General features: G+C 38.8%; 1 protein-coding gene across 4 annotated transcripts in view; it reads left to right on the top strand.

Moving 5' to 3' along the window:
• nan (transient receptor potential cation channel subfamily V member nanchung) overlaps window positions 1-22,767 on the top strand; it is a 226,984-nt gene extending 204,217 nt beyond the window's left edge. For all 4 annotated transcript variants that reach the window (XM_083127591.1, XM_083127590.1, XM_083127593.1 and 1 more), the window contains 5 exons: window positions 7,294-7,403; window positions 8,571-8,752; window positions 18,662-18,778; window positions 20,132-20,257; window positions 22,358-22,767. In XM_083127591.1, coding sequence (XP_082983717.1) covers window positions 7,294-7,403; window positions 8,571-8,752; window positions 18,662-18,778; window positions 20,132-20,257; window positions 22,358-22,600 — 778 coding nt within the window. In that variant the 3' untranslated portion in view covers window positions 22,601-22,767. The remainder of the gene's footprint in view (window positions 1-7,293; window positions 7,404-8,570; window positions 8,753-18,661; window positions 18,779-20,131; window positions 20,258-22,357) is intronic.
• Window positions 22,768-26,058: the final 3,291 nt, after the last annotated feature.

Raw genomic sequence — 26,058 nt, 5'->3', positions numbered from 1 at the left:
ATGCTCAGCTCTGTGTCTGTGTGGGGATTTGTACCTAATAACATCAAAACAACACAGCTCTGTTAGAGACAGAATATTCAATTCTTCACATCCATATCCATAACATCTCTGTGTAATTCCATAACAGTTCCATGCTCAGCTCTGTGTCTGTGTGAGGCAAGCACAGCTCTGTTAAAGATCTTCACAAACAAATCTCATCTAACAATTCCATAACAGTTCCATGCTCAGCTCTGTGTCTGTGTGGGGATTTGTACCTAATAACATCAAAACAACACAGCTCTGTTAGAGACAGAATATTCAATTCTTCACATCCATATCCATAACATCTCTGTGTAATTCCATAACAGTTCCATGCTCAGCTCTGTGTCTGTGTGAGGCAAGCACAGCTCTGTTAAAGATCTTCACAAACAAATCTCATCTAACAATTCCATAACAGTTCCATGCTCAGCTCTGTGTCTGTGTGGGGATTTGTACCTAATAACATCATAACAACACAGCTCTGTTAGAGACAGAATATTCAATTCTTCACATCCATATCCATAACATCTCTGTGTAATTCCATAACAGTTCCATGCTCAGCTCTGTGTCTGTGTGAGGCAAGCACAGCTCTGTTAAAGATCTTCACAAACAAATCTCATCTAACAATTCCATAACAGTTCCATGCTCAGCTCTGTGTCTGTGTGGGGATTTGTACCTAATAACATCAAAACAACACAGCTCTGTTAGAGACAGAATATTCAATTCTTCACATCCATATCCATAACATCTCTGTGTACATACGTTGAAACGTTTATATAGAAACAATGGGCATTGATTGCCACTTTTCAGACAAGTTTTAAATTCCATACAAATACAGAGTTGAAACTGTCATGGCATAGGGATGAAATAACATCTAGACACTCAATAGATGTGAAGAATTAATTATACCCTAACTGTTAGTCCCTATCTCAGAGCTGAGCTCTGTACAAATCCCACACAGACACAGGAACTGTTATGAAGGAATGAAATATTAATATCTTTATCTACACAGACACAGAGCCTTGCTGAGCATGAAACTGTTATGGAAATTGTTAGATGTGAAGAATAAATTTCACAGAGCTGTTATGGATATGGAGGAGAAGAATTGAATGAAATAATATTTATACCCATCTACTCTGTATCTAACAAAGCTATGTTGCTGTACAAATCCCACACAGACACAGAGCTGAGCATGGAACTGTTATGGAATTGTTAGATGAGATTTGTTTGTGAAGAATGAAATTTAAATCTATACTTAATATTCCTATATTTAACAGAGCTGTGCTTGCCTCACACAGACACAGAGCTGAGCATGGAACTGTTATGGAATTGTTAGATGAGATTTGTTTGTGAAGAATGAAATTTAAATTTATACTTAATATTCCCATCATGTAACAGAGCTGTGCTTGCCTCACACAGACACAGAGCTGAGCATGGAACTGTTATGGAACTGTTAGATGAGATTTGTTTGTGAAGAATGAAATAATTTTTAAATTTATACTTACTATCCCTATCTCTAACAGTTTTGCTCTACATAGACACAGAGCTGAGCATGGAACTGTTATGGAATTACACAGAGATGTTATGGATATGGATGTGAAGAATTGAATATTCTGTCTCTAACAGAGCTGTGTTGTTTTGATGTTATTAGGTACAAATCCCCACACAGACACAGAGCTGAGCATGGAACTGTTATGGAATTGTTAGATGAGATTTGTTTGTGAAGATCTTTGACAGAGCTGTGCTTGCCTCACACAGACACAGAGCTGAGCATGGAACTGTTATGGAATTACACAGAGATGTTATGGATATGGATGTGAAGAATTGAATATTCTGTCTCTAACAGAGCTGTGTTGTTTTGATGTTATTAGGTACAAATACCCACACAGACACAGAGCTGAGCATGGAACTGTTATGGAATTGTTAGATGAGATTTGTTTGTGAAGATCTTTAACAGTGCTGTGCTTGCCTCACACAGACACAGAGCTGAGCATGGAACTGTTATGGAATTACACAGAGATGTTATGGATATGGATGTGAAGAATTGAATATTCTGTCTCTAACAGAGCTGTGTTGTTTTGATGTTATTAGGTACAAATCCCCACACAGACACAGAGCTGAGCATGGAACTGTTATGGAATTGTTAGATGAGATTTGTTTGTGAAGATCTTTAACAGAGCTGTGCTTGCCTCACACAGACACAGAGCTGAGCATGGAACTGTTATGGAATTGTTAGATGAGATTTGTTTGTGAAGAATAAAATAATTTCTAGATGTTTCAATACTCAATATCCCTATCTCTAACAGAGCTGTGCTTGCCTCACACAGACACAGAGCTGTTATGGATATAAATGTGAAGAATTAAATGTCTCTAACAGAGCTATGCTGTACTGATGTTATTAGGTACAAATCCTCGCACAGACACAGAGCTGAGCATGGAATTGTTAGATGAGATTTGTTTGTGAAGAATGAAATAATTTCTAGATGTTTCAATAATTAAATCTATACTAAATATCCCTATCTCTAACAGAGCTGTGCTGTACTGACACACAGACACAGAGATGTTATGGATATAAATATGAAGAATTAAATGTCTCTAACAGAGCTGTGCTGTACTGATGTTATTAGGTACAAATCCCCGCACAGACACAGAGCTGAGCATGGAATTGTTATGGAATTGTTAGATGATATTTGTTTGAAGAATAATTTCTAGATGTTTCAATAATTAAATCTATACTCTAACAGAGCTGTGCTGTACCGCTGTTATTAGGTACAAATCCCCGCACAGACACAGAGCTGAGCATGGAATTGTTATGGAATTGTTAGGAAGAATAATTTCTAGATGTTTCAATAATAATATAATTAAATCTATACTCTAACAGAGCTGTGCTGTACTGATGTTATTAGGTACAAATCCCAGCACAGACACAGAGCTGAAAAGATGAGCAACAGAGCTGAGCATGGAATTGTTATGGAATTGTTAGATGATATTTGTTTGAAGAATAATTTCTAGATGTTTCAATAATAATATAATTAAATCTATACTCTAACAGAGCTGTGCTGTACTGATGTTATTAGGTACAAATCCCTGCACAGACACATTGCTGAAAAGATGAGCAACAGAGCTGTGCTGTACTGATGTTTATCCCCGCACAGACACAGAGCTGAACGGAACTGTTATAGAATTGTTAGATGAGATTGTTTGTGAAGAGATGTTTCAATAATAATATAAATCTATACTCTAACAGAGCTGTGCTGTACTGATGTTATTAGGTACAAATCCCTGCACAGACACAGAAAAATGGATCTAGATATAATAATTCTATACTCAATAATAGCTATACTTAGGTACAAATCCACGCACAGACACATGTTTCAATAGATATTAATTAACAGAGCTGTGCTGTACTGATGTTGCTCAGACACATAGGAGCATAGAACTGTTATGAATAAGATTGAAGAATAAAATAATTTCTATATCAATAGTCTATACTTATTATCCCTATCCCTGTGCTACTGTAATTAGGTACAAATCCTTGATATTTGTTAGATGCGATCCTAACTGAGCTGTGCTGATATTATTAGGCACTATGAAAATTCTCACAGAGCTGTACAGGAACAGGTTTCAAATCTCACAGACACAGAGATGTACAGCTTGGAACTGATTGGGAACAAGGTTTCAAATCTCACAGACACAGAGCCTTGCTGATATTTCTACAACATGGAACTGTTATGGGCAGGAATTGTTAGATGCACTCAATATTCCTATCTATTATAAACACAGAGCTGTTATGGATATGGAGGTGAAGAATTGAATGAATCTCTAACAAAGCTATGTTGCTGTACAAATCCCACACAGACACAGAGCTGAGCATGGAACTGTTATGGAATTGTTAGATGAGATTTGTTTGTGAAGAATGAAATAATTTTTAAATTTATATAATATCCCTATCTCTAACAGAGCTGTGCTTGCCTCACACAGACACAGAGCTGAGCATGGAACTGTTATGGAATTGTTAGATGAGATTTGTTTGTGAAGAATGAAATAATTTTTAAATTTATATAATATACCTATCTCTAACAGAGCTGTGCTGTTTTGCTCTACATAGACACAGAGCTGAGCATGGAACTGTTATGGAATTACACAGAGATGTTATAGATATGGAATTGAATATTCTGTCTCTAACAGAGCTGTGTTGTTTTGATGTTATTAGGTACAAATCCCCACACAGACACAGAGCTGAGCTTGAGAAGAATGAAATAATTTCTAGATGTTTCAATACTCAATATCCCTATCTCTAACAGAGCTGTGCTTGCCTCACACAGAGCTGAGCATGGAACTGTTATGGAATTGTTAGATGAGATTTGTTTGTGAAGAATGAAATAATTTTAAATTTATATAATATACCTATCTCTAACAGAGCTGTGCTTGCCTCACACAGACACAGAGCTGAGCATGGAACTGTTATGGAATTGTTAGATGAGATTTGTTTGTGAAGAATGAAATAATTTTTGATATTTCCAGATACATCAAATCCAAATCTCTTGTTCCTGAATATAAATTGAGATTCTCAAAATTGTAAAGTGTATTGTGTGCTCCATGATGCTCACATAATTTGTGGAGAGGCATTTTATGGCCTATTTCTGGTGCATAGGGTCTAGCTCCTGATCTAGAAAATTACAAAATATGGCCTTGCAATCTAAATTATACAGGGCAATCACACAAATATTTCCATTCAATTTTATTTGGAAATGTTGATGACTGTGCAGAACAAATAAAAGTGAAATATTTCATGCTATATTCTTTATGGCATTTTGGGCATATTTTTGTGAGAATTCTGCTTTTATCTGGATTACAATTCATTTGGTGCTTAACCCAATTGGGGATGGATATATTTTTATTGCATTGATTACAATATTTTTGATTTGGCATTTTTGTTGTTGGTTTATTATATAAAATTTCCTGGGGTTCAAATCAAAATTCTATGCTTAATAAAAAAAATATCAGTTGGGTTCAGCAGTGTGTTTTGTATATTTAGTGTGTGTGTGTGTGTGTGTATGTGTGTGAATATTTTTGGCTTTGGTATTTATATAAAATTTCTTGGGGTCCAAATCAAAACTTTATACTTAATAAACCTATGACAGGTTGTCAAAAATTCTGTATATTAAATCAAATAGATTTGTAATTCAATTTATACAAATCTGCAATATTTTTGTGTTTAAAAAATATGAGCAGCACTGCAACAACACATCTGTACTCTTCAACAACTTTTTCAATACTGGCTGATATGCAATGCAAAATCTCTTTATATACCCTAAGCACGGACCGCATTGAAAACATCTGAAACAATAAGCCAATCAGAATTTAACACGTCATCACATTATGTCATAAGCAACCAATCAGAAAACAACACGTGTCTAATGCATAATATTGGGTAATAATTTGTTGCAAAAACATAGTGCAACAGAAATAAAGCAGAAATAGGCCACAAGTGGACCGGAAGTAAATATATGTGTGTGTGTGTGGGTGGGTGTGGGTGTATATGTGGGTGGGTGTGGGTGGGTGTAGGTGTGTATGTGGGTGGGTGTGGGTGGGTGTGGGTGTATGTGGGTGGGTGTGGGTGGGTGTGGGTGTGTATGTAGGTGGGTGTGGTCAAGGTCAAGGTCATGGTCAAGGTCAATGTGTGTGTGTGTGTGTGTGTGTGTGTGTGTGTGTGTGTGTGTGTGTGTGTGTGTGTGTGTGTGTGTGTGTGTGTGTGTGTGTGTTAATACGTTTGCGTAGTTTTAGGTGTGGGAAAAAAAAATATCAAGAGGGGCATATTTTTGACAGGTTTATGGACAACAATCTCACAGAAGTGCCTTTTATAAGTGTAGGCAAATCAATCTGAGGGGGGTCATACTTTCTCAGGAAATTCCCGAGGGCATTTTCACAAAAATCTTGGATTAGGCAGGGTTCCACACTTGAGCAAAAAGCTCATATGGGCATGTTGAGCCTCTTTTAAGTGTAGCCAAATCTGCCAGAGGCGGGTTCATACTTTCTGGCACTGGTTATAGGTCAAATACAACTACTTCAGAGAATCTACCGTATCCACGTAAAGTCATTCTAACATGCCCGTTGTATATCCTACTTTGTAACACAATTCACCTTGTAATTATATTCTAATAATAATAAATACCAAATAAATAATATTGGAGCGGGCCTATTTTGGCACTTGATACTATCAATGTTAAAACTAATAAAATACAAAATAGAAAAATATTTTTAAAAATAGAAATAATATTAAAATGTATGCATAGTGAACACTAATTTCTTATTAGTTATATTGAGTTTTAACATACAAGCACAACGATATTGAAGCTACAGTGGGATCCATGACTATGACCGTGCAAATTGTCCATCACCATATTCGTGCACTTTATTTAACCCAATAAGAGCTTCAAGAATTAAAATAAAAGTCAAAACAAGCTGTTGACAACTTCTGCACCCGCATTCATAAAAATCCACCGCTTAAAAACGAATAAGATGTAAGAGAAAAAATAATGAAAATAGTCATGGACCACTTGCACGGTAGTACTTATGGATCCCACTGTACTAGCTATGAAAAAAGGTTGATATCGATACAAATGGGAAATAGCTGTTGGATCTAGCTGTTACGCTGAGTGTACAAAAGATTTTATAAACTGCTCCTGATTAGATTATCTACTGCCTTTCTAGAAGATAATGTTCGAATATCTTTTTGAAATCTTCATGCGAAGCACATTGGCAATGGATACCTTTTAACAAGGATGTTTGATTCTTTTTAGTTTAAGGCAAACCATGCATCGTCACACATACATAATTGTCTACATCTTGAAGGAAATATAAAAATTATTGCTTTCCCATTACACAACAAAGTATCAGAATATGCATGATACAGTAAGAATGAAATAAGTTTTGATGCACACCACATTGGCTGTACTTCTCCGAGTTTTAGAATGGAACTCTTTTTCATATATTTTCAGATCACTTTGTTTGTACTGTATGACACAATGACAGTATCTAATAATTTCGAATTGGCCTTATAATGCAATAATCTCAGGTAGTTTCCAGTTGAATACAAGCTTGTGTAGCCCTTCTGGCCAAACGTAATCTTGATAGAATAAAGCTTAAACAAAACACCACTTATATTGAATTATAATAATATAGGAAAACTATTTTTGTTTTAAAAATAATATTCAAGGAAGTGTTATTGTTTTAGTATGACAGAGCATTGATATGTATGAATTATGATTTCAGAGGTTTCAAGACTGTAGGACCATTTGTAGTAATGATCTACAGGATGGTAATGGGAGATCTGCTTAGGTTCGTTTCAATATACTTGGTGTTCGTCATGGGATTTTCACAAGGTTAGTTACTGCCATTTCTAGACACTTATCATTCATTTATATTAAGGATAGGAAAATTACATCTTATGTTTGAAGGTAGGTTGACCAACTTTCGACCATGAATTTAGTGGAGATTTATTCGCGACAAATTTTGTGGATTTTTAACGGTGCGGCGTCACTCCTGCAGATGTTCATGGGATAGATAATATTAAACAAAATAATTAATTTACATTTTAAATAACATACAGGTCACAATACAGAATAAAATTTGCATGTTTCGTAGTCCCGACCACTGATGCTGAAGAACCAAGCATTTTTTTTTTTATATTTCGTTTAAATTTTTTTAAAAAACTCTACTTCTGTACCCACAATTAATTGCTTTTTTCCTGTTCGACGAACACCTCTACTCTGTCTCAGTTTTCTCTGGAGCAAGCAAACGAAAACTAGCCTCTGCCCAAGTAGTGACGCAAGGCGGCTACAGCAATGAGCACGAGAGAGGGAACGGGGTTGCGTGGAGGAGGGAAACAGACTGCAGTTACCAGCCTTCGCAGTAGCGTGTACTGTTTTGCTCTGCCCACTCGATTTCGTCCCCTTCTTTGCCGCTATGCGCGGGCTTCCTCCATAGATTCCGGAGATAGAGTATATTATATCTGGATGAATTTAAATTTGGCAATCATTGTTAATGGAATATACGGGAGAAAAAGAATGCCAATACGGGAAGCGTATTTACTAAACCCTGTCCTCTAGCGTTTTCTCTAACACCATTTATCTTGAAGGAACGCTAGATAATAAAATGCTTCCGGATGACAGCCAATCAGAAGCCACATATCGCCGGAGGTTCTGCAGCACTATAGGGTTTGTAAATACGCATACGGGAACCGGGAGGATCCAACATAATTAGCCCTAATACGGGAGTTCCCGGGAAATACGTGAGAGTTGGTCAACCTATTTGAAGACATAGCGAAGCATTTATGGATGAGGAAGGTTCTGATTTAGTGACAAACGGGGACGAGGGGGGTATTAATCTGGCAAATCTACCTCGAGTAAAGTATCGAAGAAATGAAAGTACTTGGATTAACATTAAATGCAATTGAATTGAAAGATGTGGAAGTTAAGGCTACCCTCTGTGCATTGTGCAAGAGTTTTAAGATTGCTTGTAAATGTTATTTCACCTCAAATCTTTTCCAGCCTATTACATAATCTTCCTGTCGTACGACAACCCAGAGACGCCGCCCGGGGTGGACGACAAGCTATCGAACCCCATGCCTAACCCCATGGAGTCCATCATGGCGATGTTCCTCATGTCACTCACGACGTTCAGCGACTACTTCGAAGCCTTCGAACACACCGACCACGACATCGTCGCTAAGGTAGGGGGTAGCGTGTGTTGTGGAAGCAGGGAATGCAATGTCTGCAGCAAAACTCACTGTCTTTGATCAGTTCTTTCTCTCCTTGCTTTGGAGTGTTTTGGCCGGCACTAATCTTGCACCTCCCGCCCAACTGCTTCATTTTCTTTTGTCGCTATTATAGGCACTGCAAAGCGCAGTTCTACCGTCTTCTACGTTCACATGTCAATAAATTCGAACTCGCAGTCTAGTATATTGTTTTCAGTGCTCTCTCTCTCTCCCTCTCTCTCTCTTATATATAATTAATTAAAATTTTCATCCTCTTTTCGGCAACAGTCAATTCCATATTCACTCATATCAACACCCACACATACTAAACTTCCAATTTCTTTTCAATACATATGCTATGTATGATACTACAGAATATTCTACAAATCATGCAATCATTTTTAATTGTCTCATTTTTGTTAGATATTGTTTTATTGTATAGGCATTTCTATTATATAGACGTGAAGCCATTATTTTTATTAATAATGAACTAAATGAAATCTTGTACGGCCTAACTGTAACCCTATTAAGATGATAATAATAAATAAATAAAACTTTTTCAGAGATAAAATTACAACAGGTCATATATCGCTAGATACAATTAAAGAGAGATAATATGTCGTGTGAAGCTATACTCTATCCCGGGAATCTGCCTTCGCGTAGAGTCGCTTTAACCCTTCCACGCAATCCCATTCCATCGCACTCGTTCATTGGTCAAGTCCTCTCGAGTCACTACCTAGTCTGACCATAAATACTGTTACAAACTTTCGGATTGGACTGTACATCCGGTAGTCAGGCTCATGAACCATGCTTGTGCTGAAGTTCACTCCTGACCTTCGTGTGTTCAGCTGTGAAAGAGCAAGAGTGTATCTTCTTGTGCTTAGCATGGAGTGGGGCGAATATGAAAACAGAGTAGCCGTAATTGCTCTGCTTATGGTTGGGGAGTCACTCACTGAGATTTTCCAACCCCTGAAATTCCCGAAGATCAGCAAAAGATTTGTGTATCAGACAATCTAGAGATTTGCTGATATTGGTAGCATGAAAGATCGCCCAAGAGTTGGTCGACTTCACACCGTATGAACAGCGGCGGCTGTTAAAGCAGTGATGGCTCGCATCCGCCGAAATCCCATCCGGAAGCAAGTGATAATGGCACAGGAGCTGAACATTTCACAACAGTCAATGTTCAGGGTACTTATGGAAGACCTTGGAATTGGAGCTTACCGGTGGAGTACTGGAAATTTCCTGACGACACAAGTGAAGCAGCAGGGTGAACTGAAATCGAGACGGCTCCTGCAGCGGTACGTTGCCAATGGGCATTGCAAGATTATCTTCACTGATAAGAAATTGTTCACCACTGTGACTGCCAAAATGATCGAGTGTACGCCTCAAACTCTCGAGAAGTTTGTGAGAGAGTTCCCAAAAATCAGAGATTCCACCAGCCCTCCTCAGTCATGGTTTGGTGGGGCTATGCGAGTTCCACCAGGCCTCATTTTTTAGAAAAGGGCTTACAAGCAGTGCCAAAGTGTATGTGGAAAGTGTCCTAAACCCTCTCGTGACACTGTTGAACCAAACAATGTTTCACAATGAATCCTGGATGTTCAAGAAATATTCTGCCCCAGCTCATAAGGCAAGGATGACGCGACGGTGACTGGAGACCAGTGTACCCGATTTCATCTCCACTTTTGATTGGCCATCTGATAGCCATGATCTCAGTACCTTAACTACAAACTGTTCCCAGAGCTAGAGGGGACTAGAGGCACGTGCTCATTTAAAGTTAAAAGTGCTCCTTGATAGCAGCAGGGGCGGACTTTCTCATCAAGACAGTCCGTGCTGCAAAAGATGCCTGGCCAGGGAGACTTCGTGCTTGTTTGAGGGCGAAAAGTGTACATTGTGAAAACTGATTGTTGCTGTTTGCGTGTAATATATGTAAGTGTAACATACTAAAATAACATTTAAAAATCTGAAACCATATTCACAAAATAGTGTGTAACAGTATTTATGACCAGACTAGGTCCTTGCATGGAGACTTGCTTTCGTTCGCTCCATCCAGAGATTCCCGGGATAGGAATTATTAAAATATTCTTCAAATAGGGCACAAGAAACATGTATGAATCAAGCAGCGAGTAAAAATAAAAAGTATCTTCTCCTATGCCGACGACATATGAGATCAAACGCCTGTCGACGCAGAAGCACTCGCAACTCGAATTGCAAAGACAAACTTTTCTCTCTTATTTCCGATCGGGGGATCCCCGTTCTAGATCTGGATGCGGCTCATGTCGAAAGATCCAAACGAATTCTTGTATTTCTTGTTGCCCAATTTGGTTGTTTTCTTTAAATCCCCCAACCTTTCTATTTCCTCCATCCTTTCGCAGGAACAGGAATTGAATTTTCCCTCCGGGCTCTTGCCAATTTGGAAACTGTTTTCAGTTCCAGGGAAATTCTCGAGAAAAAAACAAAAGCAAAAGATCTCAACTTCGGACTCAATCGAAGAACCATCGAGGGGAAAACCTCATATCCTGACTACCTTTGACCAAGTTGGTCAGGAACTACGGGAAGAGGTAGGTGGGCGTCTACAGAAATGTAACTCACTTTCAGAAACTTCCTTCCATCATAAGGTCCGAACAAGTTAAGAAGAAATCGCCAGGGCATTCTATTACATAACCTGTCGAGCAGAGAAAATTCGCATCAGCCATAACGCAAAAGAGAGTATATACACACACAATAAAACCAAAAGGCAACAAGTGTTCACATCGACATCACGAAAAGAGGCCATAGGGGGATATAAATAATAATGCGCAAGCTATAGTGTTGGCTCGCGTAGTGGAGTACAAAAAACAATGTGGAAACGTGGACGAGGTACTCATTCCGGTGGTACTTAGAACTTCCTGTGTAATCCTGTTTCACCCAATTGCTGATCAGCAAAATACAATGTGATTTATGACCTGACCGCCATTTTAGGCGAAACGGGATATCCATGTTTATTGATAATACAATATAAAAAACATAACCTATCCGAACCTTACCTTAATTTGCGCTTAGCACACGACTAAGACTATTGGCTGTTATATTGCTGTTATGTTCCGAATTGTTTGGTGTTTACGTTGATCACCGTCAAAATGTCCTCCATTTGCAATATTTCCTTTCCAACCGGTTTAGGCTTAAAGGGATACGGCGAAGCGTGATATCCCATTTCGCCTAAAATGGCGGACTGATTGACGGGTGCTGATAAGCCATTATGTGAAATGGGATGTCATTGAGTTTCCTTCTATAATTTTCTTAGCATTTCTCTCTCTCTATTCTATCTCCAATTTTGTTTGACGCGAGAGCTCACACACACATCCACTCTGCTTTAATTCAATCTCTTTTGTCTCCTTCTTTCACTATCACCCTTCTACTCTGCAACTAGTTCTCTATTTGTCCCTTTCTCACCTCTTCACTTTCACCTATTCTCCCTTATTCATCATTTCTATACCATGGGCGTACCCGGACTTTTTCCAGAGGGGGCGAAAAGGAAACTTTTCCAGCAAGGATTGGATTGTTGTTCTAAGTCCACTTTATGCACATAAGGCTAATCGGGACTGGACCTACAGTTTAAAGTGGGATCCGAACCACTATGTGCCTCCACCGGGAATCGAACCCGGGACCCCTTGATCACAAGGTGACGACGCTACCTCTGCGCCATCGGGGAGACCTTTTCCAGCAAGGCAAATAAAAAATTCCCAAGAAGGTGGGGGGGGGGGGCAAGAAATATATATTACGAAATTGTGACAATGCATTATTTCAATTACTTGAAAAGGGAATGACATTTGTTTTACCTTTCCACGTAAAACGCACAATCTTTCACCACAGTTTTCCAAAAGCGGGGTGAGACAGAGGGGGCAAATTCCCCCTTGTACCCCGCTGAATACGTCCATGTTCCCTTCGTTCTGTTTTCACGTCATCTCTCTTCTGGTTTCAAGCTGATATATCTCTAACATATTCCCTCAATATGTAGGCATATAATTCCACCCCTTCATCTCTTTCAATACCAAGTGAGGTTGGGGCGTACACCCCCACTCTCCCTAGTCACTCGCATACTCTTGGTGGAAGTCCAAATTCTCTGCGGTCGAGCTCCAACGTGACCAGACAATTCCCCTACAGATTCGTCGGATTGAAATTAGGGTGATTCTATACGATCATTTTGCTTGGCCGGCTCTATGTTCATCTACCAATGCGCGTAGAGGTCGTAGTATGAACCCAGCCACAGTTTTATGCGTGTTTACCAAACTGATTCATAAAGATAAGTTATGAACACATAATTATACAGTAAAATTGATCACAAATAAATATGAAATACATGAAAATGTACCACTTACCATTATCAAGATCCAGTTCACCACATCCAACCTGAATTATTGAAATTTCTGGCTACAAACCGAGAAAAGAAGAAGGCAGTGTTGACAATACTTTAAGAAGTTACTTACCAGTACATGGTTTTGGAATGTACTGTCCCACATTTTTAAAACTTATCGAATATTTTGTCTTTATATAAAAATATCCATAACCTAACCTAACTCTGACCTGAACTTATCATTGAAATCCACCTGCAGGGAAGCAAGCATTACAGGATATACGTGTCTCATTTTTATTGCCGCTGACTGTACCTTATATACATATGAATCAATGAATGATTTAACATTTTTGGGTGCGTCTGCCCATATGGCCATTTTACACCCTTCAATACATACAAGAGAAAACCCCTTTATCTAAAATCCTTACCTCAAAGTTAAAACATGGTTGCAAAAAGTCCATTCAGAAAGGTTACTCGTGCAAGGTTGTAATGGGAACTACACAGGACAGATACAGCATATTAAAAGGTAAGGAGACACTTAAAACGTCTTCAGAGACAGTGGAAAAGATCAGTGTTTCTCAAAAAGCTAAAAAAAAGTAGTTACTGAAAACACTGTCATCGTCTCACAAGAGGTTAAAAGTACGTATGTGTGAGTGTATTAAAATCTGCACATTCCAGAAAGAGCTGCTGAACAGTTGAGGTTAAAAGTACGTATGTGTGAGTGTATTAAAATCTGCACATTCCAGAAAGAGCTGCTGAACAGTTAAAACAACGTTACAGGTATGGCCCAGCAGAGGGTACAACCCTTGAAGCAAATGATGATGTGTAAGACGACCGTGTCCAATACGAAGCCGAGTTAAAATTCCCTGTTCTCGACGGGAGGGACGGTTCAAGGAACGCCAGCACCAAAGATGGGCTCGATAGCGCGAAGATTGTTCCTTGTTTCATATGTAGGCCTACATATGAATGTATGACGTGTATATATACGTAGTACAATCTAAAAGTTCGGGGACTCGGCTCATAGTTTCTTACAGTGGCGGCGATTGGGTTCCAAAACCGGGGGGGAAAGGTGCCCCCCTCCAAACGCCGCCACTGGTTCCTTACCTTAATGACTTCAAAACACCGATGCACAACCACCTTCAAAGTAATTGGATAAACTCACAAAAACTACGTAAAACTTCCACATATAGCTCCTTGTTTACTGTTCTGCCCTCTGGTATGAATTCTGAATTGACAATTCCTTAATAGTAACAAAAAACATGAGAAATCGAGAGCAGAGATCGAAGAAAATCCGGGAGATGGAAGCAAAGGCAAAGTCATGCTCATGGTTTTCCTTCATAGCCAAACATGGAACGTCTGTGATGGAACATCCCGTCTATTTACCGGGCTTCTCTCCCTGCGACTTCCACCTTTCCTCCCCACATCTAAAGGGGCATCCCATGCGTCAGAAAATGAGGCATTATTGGAGGTTGCAAACCATGGTTTCCAGCAGCTTTACCAGCGCTGGCAAAAGTGTATCACTGCCCAAAGGAATTACTTTGACGGTGGTTGTTGTGCATCGGTGGTTTGAAGTCACTTATAGCAACCAACCATCTGTATTGAAGCCACCCCTTCCTGAATGAGCTCGCGGCAAGTTTCATTGTACAATCACCATTGCACGAATGACGTCATATGATGCAGTTCCCAACGGAAGCCTTCATTAACGAAGTCAATAGTTCGTCTTTTTTTTTCTCGTTGCGGAATGTGGAAATTGACGGATTATGGCTGCAAATCCTCTAGCAGCAAGTTATTTACTTCGTTAGAGCTCCTGGCGTCACTCAATAGGGGAAATTACGTGTCATGGACCCCTGTTCAAATCGGAGTGGGGAGTCTAGTGAGATGAGAGTGAGTGAGATGACGTGAGAGCAAAAATAAACAAGTGTTATAGCTAATTGCCGCGCTTAATTGGCTTACGTTCTTTGCAGCTGTTACTATCCCTGCTGCCCCTTTTTTGTTGGGGGGCGCGGCTCTGGATGCGGATAATGATACATGCAAATTATCTTTTATCCCTCTGGAAATTTTCACTCCAAACTTATCGCACTCCAGAGAACTAAATCGCAGTGGCTCGACTAAACAAGTATAAATCTGAAAAAAAATGCATGTACTTTCGGTATAAGCATATCTAAAACCAACAGCTCACGGTTTACAGACGCAAGTGCAGATCTGCTTATCCATTGGAAGATAACCCATGAGAAATACTAAATTGTGATCTCCGAGGGATTTAAACCGCAGCCTGTTGATTACAAGTCCATGGTACAAATCGGAATGGGTGAACGATTTTATTTATTTTATTTCGCGTTTCTGCCACCTTTGGCTAATTCCAATGAAGGGACAATCACAAACACATATAGGCAGCACAGAACGCAAGTCCCATAGAGGATTGTACTGGCCATGAGTCAAGACGCCAGAGCCTCGCTAGTCTGCTATGTTGTAATTTGGGTGTCTCAAGCAAGATCCCATAATCTGTTCCAATTTTATTTACGAACTTTTCTCGTAGGGCATCTGGCTATAGCAAGATGATTTGAACTCAATAGATGATCTGAAGGTAGGCGAGAAATTATTTTCAGCAATGTTACCCCCAAAAAGTAACAATCAATCTCTACCTGAGACAACCCTTGAGGGTAGAAGCGGTCGAGAGCGAGAATATGAAGTACCCTATCTCTACACCCCGTATGTAGCTTCATGGCATGGTGTATTGCACAGGGACTAGCTTAACCATTAAATAGTAATAGTGTGCAAAGGAATTTTCATAATGATCCAATGAACTTAGTTTCTTAGGTAAAGGAGCTACCTGGATATACAAATCTGGGAAGCAGCAGTAGATTTTTGCTTCATTTCCCATTAATTTGACTTCAATGTTGTATGTACCAGATATTCCAATTGTATACAGGGTGTTCCGCTTAGGAGTATAATAAAAGAAAATACCATATTTTCTTTAATTACTATTATTTATGCCCAAAACTGTTTACATATATACATAAACTCAAAAAGTTTTTTTTACAAGTCTAGTACACCTAAACATGCGCACCATTGGATGCGCGGGAACTGTTTAATCGGTATTCCACCTAAGCCCATACGTTTTCTACAGAGCATTCCCTGACATTTGCTACGAGACTCGGCGGCAAGCGGCCCGGCATCAGCGCTTGCCTTTCCCGGTGAACGGGTCCGCGACAGTCGCACGCTACAGTCTGTTTTTTTTCGCTCTCCCTCGGAAGTTTTTTATGTCGTGTCCGTGTGTTGAAGATTGTGGCTTAATATGGCACCACAAAAGTTTACATTACAACAAAGGATTTATCTTGTCGAGTGTTACTTCGGAAAGAGGAATTGTGGAGAAGTGCGACGATGTGTTGCAACGAAATTTCCTGGTGTTCGCGTTCCACATAGGACCATTATATTAAACCTCGTGAAAAGGTTTAGAGTAACAGGGTCAGTTCTGAATAAAAAATAAATTATACAAAGACAATCCGCACACCATCCGTGAGTTTAAAGAGAGCATTGTACGAGAAATCGGGAGAATTACAGTAGACGAACTTGCACGTGTAAATGCCAATTTCCTTCGGAGATGCCAGGAATGTGTTGAAGCAGAGGGACATCATTTTCAACACCTTCTATAGTCAAGGTTAGTACACAATATGAAAACTGTAATTTTAATAGCCGACTCTAGCGACTGTCGCGGCCGCGGAGTCTCGTAGCGCATGTCAGGGAATGTTCTGTAGCATTTCTGGCGTCACATTGTTGATTGCCACACTCATTCTTTCCTTTAGGTCTCGTAAATCTAGAGACTTTGTAGCATACACCTGGACCTTCACAAAACCCCACAAGAAAAAGTCGAGCACAGTAAGGTCCGGTGACCTTGGTGGCCACGTTGTGAACCGCGATCCTCTACCAATCCATTGTGCATTAAGTGCTCATCTAAGCAACGACGAACTTCTTTGGTGAAGTTCTTGCTGGAAAATTGTTCCTTCTGGAAGTTCAGGCACATCATATTGCTGTAGCATGTCCATGTAAATTCTACAAGTGACAAAACACAAAACACCTTCTGTTGTGGCGTCCACATGGCGAATGATGCCTTTGCGGCAGTTTGAACGAGCCTATAGCTTCTGCACTTGCACGATCGATCTGCCACAGCACGTAACATTTAAAACGTTTTCAGTTACTCTTCACAGTGTTACCAACTATCTGTCATTTCAACTATTTGTTACAATTTTATGATTTTTTCTTTTATTATACTCCTGAGCGGAACACGCAGTATATTATACTTGATTTTTTTTAGACAAGGTGATATAAAATTGTAATTTATATTTGTTAATGAATGAGTGAATACAAAGGTATTTAAGAGCATATTTGAACTTTGTAAAATTTATATATAAAATGTATCTTATGTATTGAAATGTATGCAGGGCGTAAACAGCCATATGTAAGTATGTAAGTTGTGAGTTGTTGAGTTAGTTCTGGAAAAAAGAACGTGGATGATTTGTGTTAACAATTTTATTTCAGTGATCATAGATTTGGTTTATGAGTATTAATGATTAGTTACAAAATATTCCAATAGGGAAATTATAATATTAGTTGATATCACATCTCTATAGGGCGTTGAAATAAGACTTTAATTGTGATTAAGCCAATTAAAGAGTAATGTCACAGGCAGAGATGAAGAAATTCTTGCTATAAAGTGGCTAAAAATTGAGTCGAGTTGACTTAGAAGAAAGGTAAGTTGTAACGTTAATTCATTCAGTCCAATTGTAAGTTTGCTAATCCTACCAATGCAGACATTTGTTGCCTCTTTGCTAAAACTGTACTTTTTCACAATTATATATTCTTAGCCACGACCGGATTTATATTCGTGGGGATCGGGGGGGGGGGGTACCTCTGTATATTAAATTTTAGTAATAACTTGAAGTCCAAGTTATGTCGGATGATTAGTGACATTATTTACATTTTTACCATATTTCAAATATTTTGTTTTACTCGTTCTTCTATTCTTTCTAAGGCAATTTTGCCTTCAGTGGAGAAATACTTGCATGAAAAGGTCCGGCCGGGTCTGTAGCCCCCTCCCCCCTCAATTTCTGAATTTTTTTGAGTTAATGTGAGCTACTTCAGACAAATGAGGTGGATTTGTTAATATGAAAACATTCACAGAAACATACTCAGTATGTTCATTAAAGAGTAACTTAATGAATATATTTATAGTATAAGGTGTTTAGATTAAAAGTATACCATGGATATTAATTTACTTAGTTGGCCGTGTACATTTAGGTTGAATCCCCTGTATATGGTCACGAGAAAATGTAAAATAGTTTCCAACTTTGTATTCTTGACTTTGGACCTCTGGCATAACCATAACTAGGAAATACAGAAGAGTTACTTGTTGTCATTTTAGAAAAAAAATCATTCTTTAGCATATTATGGTTGCCTCACCATAATATGTAAGTCAAAACAATCAAACATTTTTTTTTTTGTCTGTTGCTAAGCAATACCGAACCAGAAGATAACCCAAGCGATATTTTAATTTCCAGCTCCTGTTTGTTGTGTACATGGCCATCGTTGCCATCCTGTTGGTGAACATGCTGATTGCTATGATGGGAAACACTTACCAGAAGATAGCAGAGACAAGAAACGAGTGGCAGAGACAGGTGGGTGAAGATATCAGACGTATAATTAATATTAAAGGCTTGATCAATAAGTTCTCGGAAAGTTGTTTACTTCTCTGCTGTTTGAAACTCGAGATATAACCGATACCATTACATGTGTATTATGTAAAAGTTGCCCGCATGTTCCTAAAACTTTGGTTGTGAAATGTACGCTGCAAAAGAAGAAAGATAGAGACTCATTGTTTTGTTCTCCAACTCTCGCTCACCTCTTCCTATCTTGAATGTCCATCCTTTCCTCCAATTTTCTTCCGACAAACGTTTGTTTGTCGCATCACAACCTTCCTGGTACTTGCAGTTTAGTCCGGCAGAAAGCCTGATTATGTTTTTCATTATGGGAAAATGTTTTGTAGTCTGTGGTTTATTTCTTAGCATTTTCTTGTAGAAAGATACTTCTACTTTCATATTTGGGCAGATGACATCCAGTCATCATTGAGATTTTTTTCTATGATTTTTTTCTCAATATCCTACTCGTGATTCTCTGATTGATTGATCTGGTTAATTTTACTTAACTTTTTGACACTTTTGGCTAATCGCGAAGATGGGGATGAGTGATGATGTGAGGAAATTGATGAAGGGATACTCACTAAGAACGCACATGTCGAGACAGGGAATCGAACCCGGTTCCACTGGCATCGTAGCGTGCTGTTCTAATCGCTCCCTTACGGAGGTCGGCCTTATGATTCTCTGAGATCATGTTATAGTCACGTAAAGCATCATGTTATCAGGTAGTTGCACGTGAAATGTCGGATTTGGTAGTGAAACTTCAAAAAATAATAATTTGGTGGGAGAGAACTTTTATTAATCAAAATATACGCCATTTCGGATTCATGCCCAATTCACAGACTGCCTGAATGCCTTCCCGATTCACCGATCATGACCCCCGGTGGATTGTGACACGTGCAGTCTTATCGAAACTCTTCCAGATTCACAGATTTCTCCCCTCCCCAAAGACTATGTGCATATGATGTTTTCACTGATAAAGTCAGTGATTCCCACATGGAAATCTAACCTAACCTAACGAAAATGTATTAGGATCGACCAGGGCCTTGGTATGACCAGTATGTACAGAAACAATGAAGAATCTATGAATTTGGAAGAGGTTCTGCACCTGAAGAGAAGACTGCACGCGTCACACTCATGATCAGTGAATCGGGAAGGAATTCAGGCAGTCTGTGATTTGGGAATCTGTGAACTGGGAAGTCACCGCCATTCCATGCCATACACTTCTCCCAACGATATACTAGTGCATTCTTGTAATGCTATCATGTTTTCATGTACCCGTTAGGTGGTAGTCTATTCAATGATGGCATTATTACGTCACCCTCTCCTTTCCAGTGGGCGAGAATCGTTCTGGTGGTGGAGAGGGGCGTGAGCCCCCACGAGAGGCTGAAGAAGCTCATGTTCTACTCGCAACCAATGTCCGACGGAAGAAGAGCCCTCGTGTTGCGGCTTAACCAATCAGTAAGTACAATGTTAAAAAATTAAAGGAACACATACTGTGTTGCGTGATTTCTTCTCTGGTGACGACTCACCACGTGAGAGACGGTTCGTGCCAACCGAGTTACGTGGCAGGAACAGACGAAGAAGAGATATCCTGGAGAGAGGGATAGTTGATATGTGGTTTTCACTGCGTAACGGGTAACGTGCAATCGGAGACCATATCAGCAGACGAGCAGACCCTTGATTCCCTTGTGTCTACATTACTGTATTAACATATTCTTCTAAGTAAAGTAATCAAATAAACATATCTCATTTCTGCTTCGAATAATTAAGTCGTGTTTGGTTGTTCTTTGCAGAGTGCTACTCGGGATCGCATCTAGATTCCCTACGTGCAGTGCGCCTCTATTCTGGTTTTCCGAAATAGGGACGTACAAAAATTGCAGATAATATAAAAAAAGCACATATTACTCTAGGAAAAATTAAGACTAGTCACAATAGACCCCAAATTTTGGTTACAAGTAATCGAGACTTATTCTTTTCAAGTAGATCCTCAATCGCACTCACAATGTTGGGGTCAAATCAAAATTTTGGGGAACTCCCAACGAGAATCGAGCCTGGGACCGCTCGCACCAAAGACGAAACAGTGTTAACCATTTATCTATGTGGGACCCTTAAAAATCTAAATGTAAAAAATTAATTTCTGAACCATCCCCAATGTATATATAAATAGCTATATTTTAGCCAATAGCTAAAATATATATAGAAAAAATAGAACAAATACAAAAACGCTTTCAACGTTATTTGTATTCCAAAAAACATGGTAAGAATTGTAATGTTAAAATGTTATCTACCAATACACTTCAACGAGAAATCGACATGCCATCATTAAGGTCAAGGAGAATTTTTATGCAACAGCTATTTTTGTATAAAATAATTAATGGCCTTATTGATAATGCTCAAATTTTAAGCAAAATATCTTTTAATACTACATGTTGTCATCTTCGAAATAGAAATTTGCTGAATTGTCAAATGGCTAAAACTAAGAAGTATCAAAACTCTCCGTTACAGCAAATGTTAGATTTGTACAATAAGTTATCAATGATAGATAATGAGTTAGACTTTTCGTATTCCCTGAATATTTATAGAACAAAGTTGCCATCATTATGTTTTACACAAGAAATTATAGAAATTATTGTCTTATAAGTGCAAATATTTGGGATTTCTGAATATAAATATATGTTATAGGTGAGGTATTTTTTTGTTATCATTTACTATGAGTGTATGTAGGGCTTTGTATTGTTTTGTATTCCCTGAATGTTTGCAAGACAAAATTTCAATCATTATGGTTTGCGCAAGAAATTATAGAAATTATTGTCTTGTAAGTGCAGACATTTAGGAATTTCTAAACATGTATATATATCATGGGTGAGGTATATTGTTACCATTTACTATGAGTGTAAGTATGGCTTTGTATTGTTTTGTCTTGTAAATATCTATTTGTGTGAAGTATCTCTTTATTTGTGTGTATGTGTGTTTTATATATTATTAATTATGTATGTCTATTTAAACTGTATGCAAGTCTCCCATAATTGGAGAAGCTTTCTCTGTTGGAGACAACTACAATTAAATAAATAAATAAATAAATATTTTATTAATTTGGAATTTATCTACATTTATCTTTAAGCTGATCAATAGTTTCAAGAAATTTACTGGTTCTGCAGCTCTAGTGACGTGAAGGATGTAAGCAGGGTTTTTTTCGGAGGGAAGTGGAATTATAACAGTGTATATCGCATATCTGTGTTCTAGGTAGAGGGAGGAGGTATATTGTAATTCCCATTTTTGACCTTCGTTTTAAAAGTTGTTCAAAGACAAAAATTATAATTGAGTATCAATTTATGGGAGTTCACATTTTTACTTTGGTTTGTTCAGAGTCCTTTACTGCTTTCATTAGAAAATTTTGATGTTTCTCAAAAAATTCCATAAGGGATTGTAGCCCCACCAGCTCCCCCTGTGATACGGCAGTATGTGACACGACTTCGTTGATGTTTCATTTCTTTCCTTGTGCTTTTCATGGTTGTATTTTTCCGGCTTCGTGTCTTCATACTACCAATCTCATTGCAGGAAGATGACAAGGAGGAAATGAAGGAGATCCTGGAGATGAAGAGGATCCACGACAAGAACGTGCGGAGGAGATTGAAGGGCAGCAACTTCCTCTCGTCGACCATCAGCCAGAGCCCCAAGAGATCCGTCCGAGCCCCGAGCATTGTGAACACGGCAGCCCTTACGGCGGCCACCAACACCATCACCAACACCATCAACAGCGCCGTCAAGGGGGACAGCCACAACGCCCTCAAGACCTCTTAGGATCGTTCATAAGCGTCTAGCATTGAAGTTTCAACGACGCTCAGTAGATGCCACTTGTATTAAATTGCAAAAATTGTTAAGATTTGATGCTCGAATAGCAAAAATAATGCAGTTTTGGATGTTATATTTTAAGGCAAAAAAAATGAAAAATAGAAGTTTAGGCTTGTACAAACAAAAATAGTAAATTTATTTCTGTGATTTATAAAACATATTCCCAATGCTCGTCATTATTTCAGAGTAAATACAATACAAATGCAAAATGTTGCATATCTATCGTTGGGAAGTCCGAGCTCACAGAAGTTTTTTTTTTACTCCGGAGACCAAGAATACTTCCAGAATGCCGGAAACGGTATGATAAGCGACAATTCATGAAACAACAGCAGCCTAGCGCAAGCCAAGGCAGAAAGAACGTCAAACATCCAGACAAGGCAGGTTCCAGCCAGACACGATCCTTGGACGGAACCCCTGTCGAACAAGGCAACTTTGAAGAACATCGCGGCTTCGTGCAGCAGTTCTTTCCCGCAGCCAAAGCAGAACGGAAGAACAGCAAGGCCAATTCTGGTGACAAGATCTAGCCAGAGAAAGACAACATGGCTCCTGACTCTAATAGACGCGGGAAAAAGAGAACATCCGGTGCTGACTTCAAACGAGAAGATGGAGGAAGAACCTTTCACCTTCCCCAAGAAGACGGTTCGCAACCAAAAATAATACGTGGTACAGGCCACCCCAGTAAATACAACGAACACGTATCAACCACTTTCGAATGAAGAACAACAACCTCAAAACGAATTAAGAAAACCACCTGCAGTTTTCATCTTCCATATTGCCAACCACTACACGTTTACATCAAATGTAGCAAGAATCGCGGAAGAAGAGCCATGAGTTAACCTCCTTAAAGATGGGCTTAACATTCAACTGGACACCAAAACTGCGTACGACAGAGTACTCAGCTATTTCCATGAAGAAAGCATTAACCATGCCACGGAAACAGCTCGTCGAGAGCGGTCCATCAACGTCGCATTCCGAAAATTACCCATTGAAACGCCACCGGCTGACATCAAAGATGTATGATGTTCTCTCCGTCCATCAGATGTCAAAACGGGATCCCTCCAGCAACGACCGAGTCCTGAAGTCTCTCTTCCTGGCTGCACCAAGAAAAGCAGAACAGAGCAGAGATGTCTATGACGTAGAATACTTTCTCCGCTATAGAATCGTAACGAACCTTAAAGTTCGTGGGATCTTAAAAGTATCTAGCAGGTTAACCAGTTAGCTGATGGGGTGATGTAAACTACTCATCATTCATCCTCTTGATGAGACCACTCGTCATTGACATGACGAGTTATTGCTTGGCATGCGAAAGGTACAAATAACACAAAGGAATTAAACTACTGAAAAGACAATGGCAACTCGTTGGATTTTGTGAACCGTTGAACCTGTATCATGGCTGGGTGTAGGATAATTACCTGTCTAACTGAAGTCTCTTAGCTGAATGAAAATAGCGAAGTCCTCTGTAAGCTTCTCTCTAAGTGTTGACCAAAGCGTGCTTCCACTCTCGACCTCCTGTCTTGCTGACCTCCTCTCTCTACCAACTCAATTCCCAAAGTCCAGTCACTTCCCAGCTTGTCTCACCTCTATATTCCCTGGCCATCGAGCTCTTCCTCGATGCCGAATCGTGTTTATTATAATTGCTACCATGCAAACCGCTGACACCATAACCAGAAGTGTTACCTGTTCCTGAATGCTCAGGAGGTTTGCATGGCACAACACAATGCATTGTAAACATGCCTAAGAGGCTTGAGACAGCTGAGAAAAACAAGTGAATGCCCTGGTCAACATGAAGCGTTCAGAGAGACTTAATAAAATAAACATACAATCTTAGGGATTGATACGTTCGCGCCTCCTAGGAAAAATTTTCTCCTTTGAAAATTTAAAAGTCAAATCGCAAAGCTTGACATGACTCAGGTTCGCCAATTCCATATATTTTCATAAAAAACCAAATATACAAAAGAAAATCCACCAAAACATAACTTTCCCTTGTTTGCCGTAGCCTGAAGGAAAGAAAAATTTTTATTCCCTAAACTCTATAATGAATAATACCCTTAATACTAACAAATTCGTATGTTTATACGATGTAAAAAACAATAATATATACTATTATAAGACTAGAAATCACAAAAGTCGTGTCGTTAAACGATAAAACTCTTAATGTACCACATTTTGTGCGTACGTACTGTTTATTATGTATAATTGCTCATCCACCTGATCCCAGTCAAGAGTCTGTGATGCCTCGCCACGCGGTAACGACTCTGTGTCTCCCGCGAGGCCAACGGCTGGAGCGTCTTGCAAGATGGAACGGAATTCACAATGTTTGTTTATATTGCCCCTCGATATAGACTCTTCAAATAAATAGAAAAACCTTAAAAAGGTGCACAAATAAGTACACGTAAGTAAGCATGTAAAACATTGTCATATCTCACTGTTTTGTCCGTGTGAAAACCTGATCATATCAAAGTGCGTATGTTTTACGAACTACGTAGCCAGTGCACTCCTAAAATCGTTGAATATATGAACTTGCATGGCTGTGTTGCACATTCCAATGTATTATTATACAATATTCAATGCATATAGTGAGTTACACTGAAAACTGTCGCTGGTAAAAACTTAATTATAGCGTTCAATTTTCTCTTCTACATTAAACTGTACACTGTATACATATATATGGCTTGGTGAATACCTTTGTATGACTGCACACAAAAATTAATAATCTTCCAAGTGACAAAACTATGTGCTTGAGTTTAAATATCAAATAAATGTTCTGCGAACAAATGTGTCGCTTTCAATATTCCATGTTGGTGAGAAGAAAGAAAAAAATAACAATAATACCTGCATGCGACAAACATATGCATAAAATATTGTCACTAAAGCATGCTTTCTAAAATGTTCGAAAGTGCTGGAATTATGTTTTTTATTGCTTGCATGTCTGTTTATTTATTCAAAGTGCAAAATTTCATCTTAAAAAAATTATGCACTAATTGCACTGGTCAATTGACACCACTGGTGCTTGTCGCTTCCTTGTAGTATGATGTAAACTTGCATGCATATAAAACTAGTTCTTATGCATGACACAAAACTGAAAATGTATATAAGGACTATGGAAAAGTACTGTTTCCCATAATGCATGTTAAATAACCAAATAGATACACATGATAGGAGCTCGCATGTGTATGTGTAAAAACACTGTAGCACAATTCTGTAATTATTGTTTGTTACCGGAACTGCTGTTTGTAGAATGTATGTTTTCTCTGCTTCCTCTTCTTTCTGGATTACTTGTCGTCTTGACTGCATTGGGGCAATGTAAAAATGTAGTAAATTACCCGTAGAACTTGGGAAATGGGGAAAAGTTGTTGTTTTAACTGCAAACAGTGTAGAGGGAAATTTTATCTAGCTCCATCACTAGG

Source organism: Lepisma saccharinum, chromosome 8, assembly GCF_977018435.1.
Source record: "Lepisma saccharinum chromosome 8, izLepSacc3.1, whole genome shotgun sequence".
NCBI classification, from domain to species: Eukaryota; Metazoa; Arthropoda; class Insecta; order Zygentoma; family Lepismatidae; genus Lepisma; species Lepisma saccharinum.
This window is presented reverse-complemented; position numbering and strand designations above follow the sequence as displayed.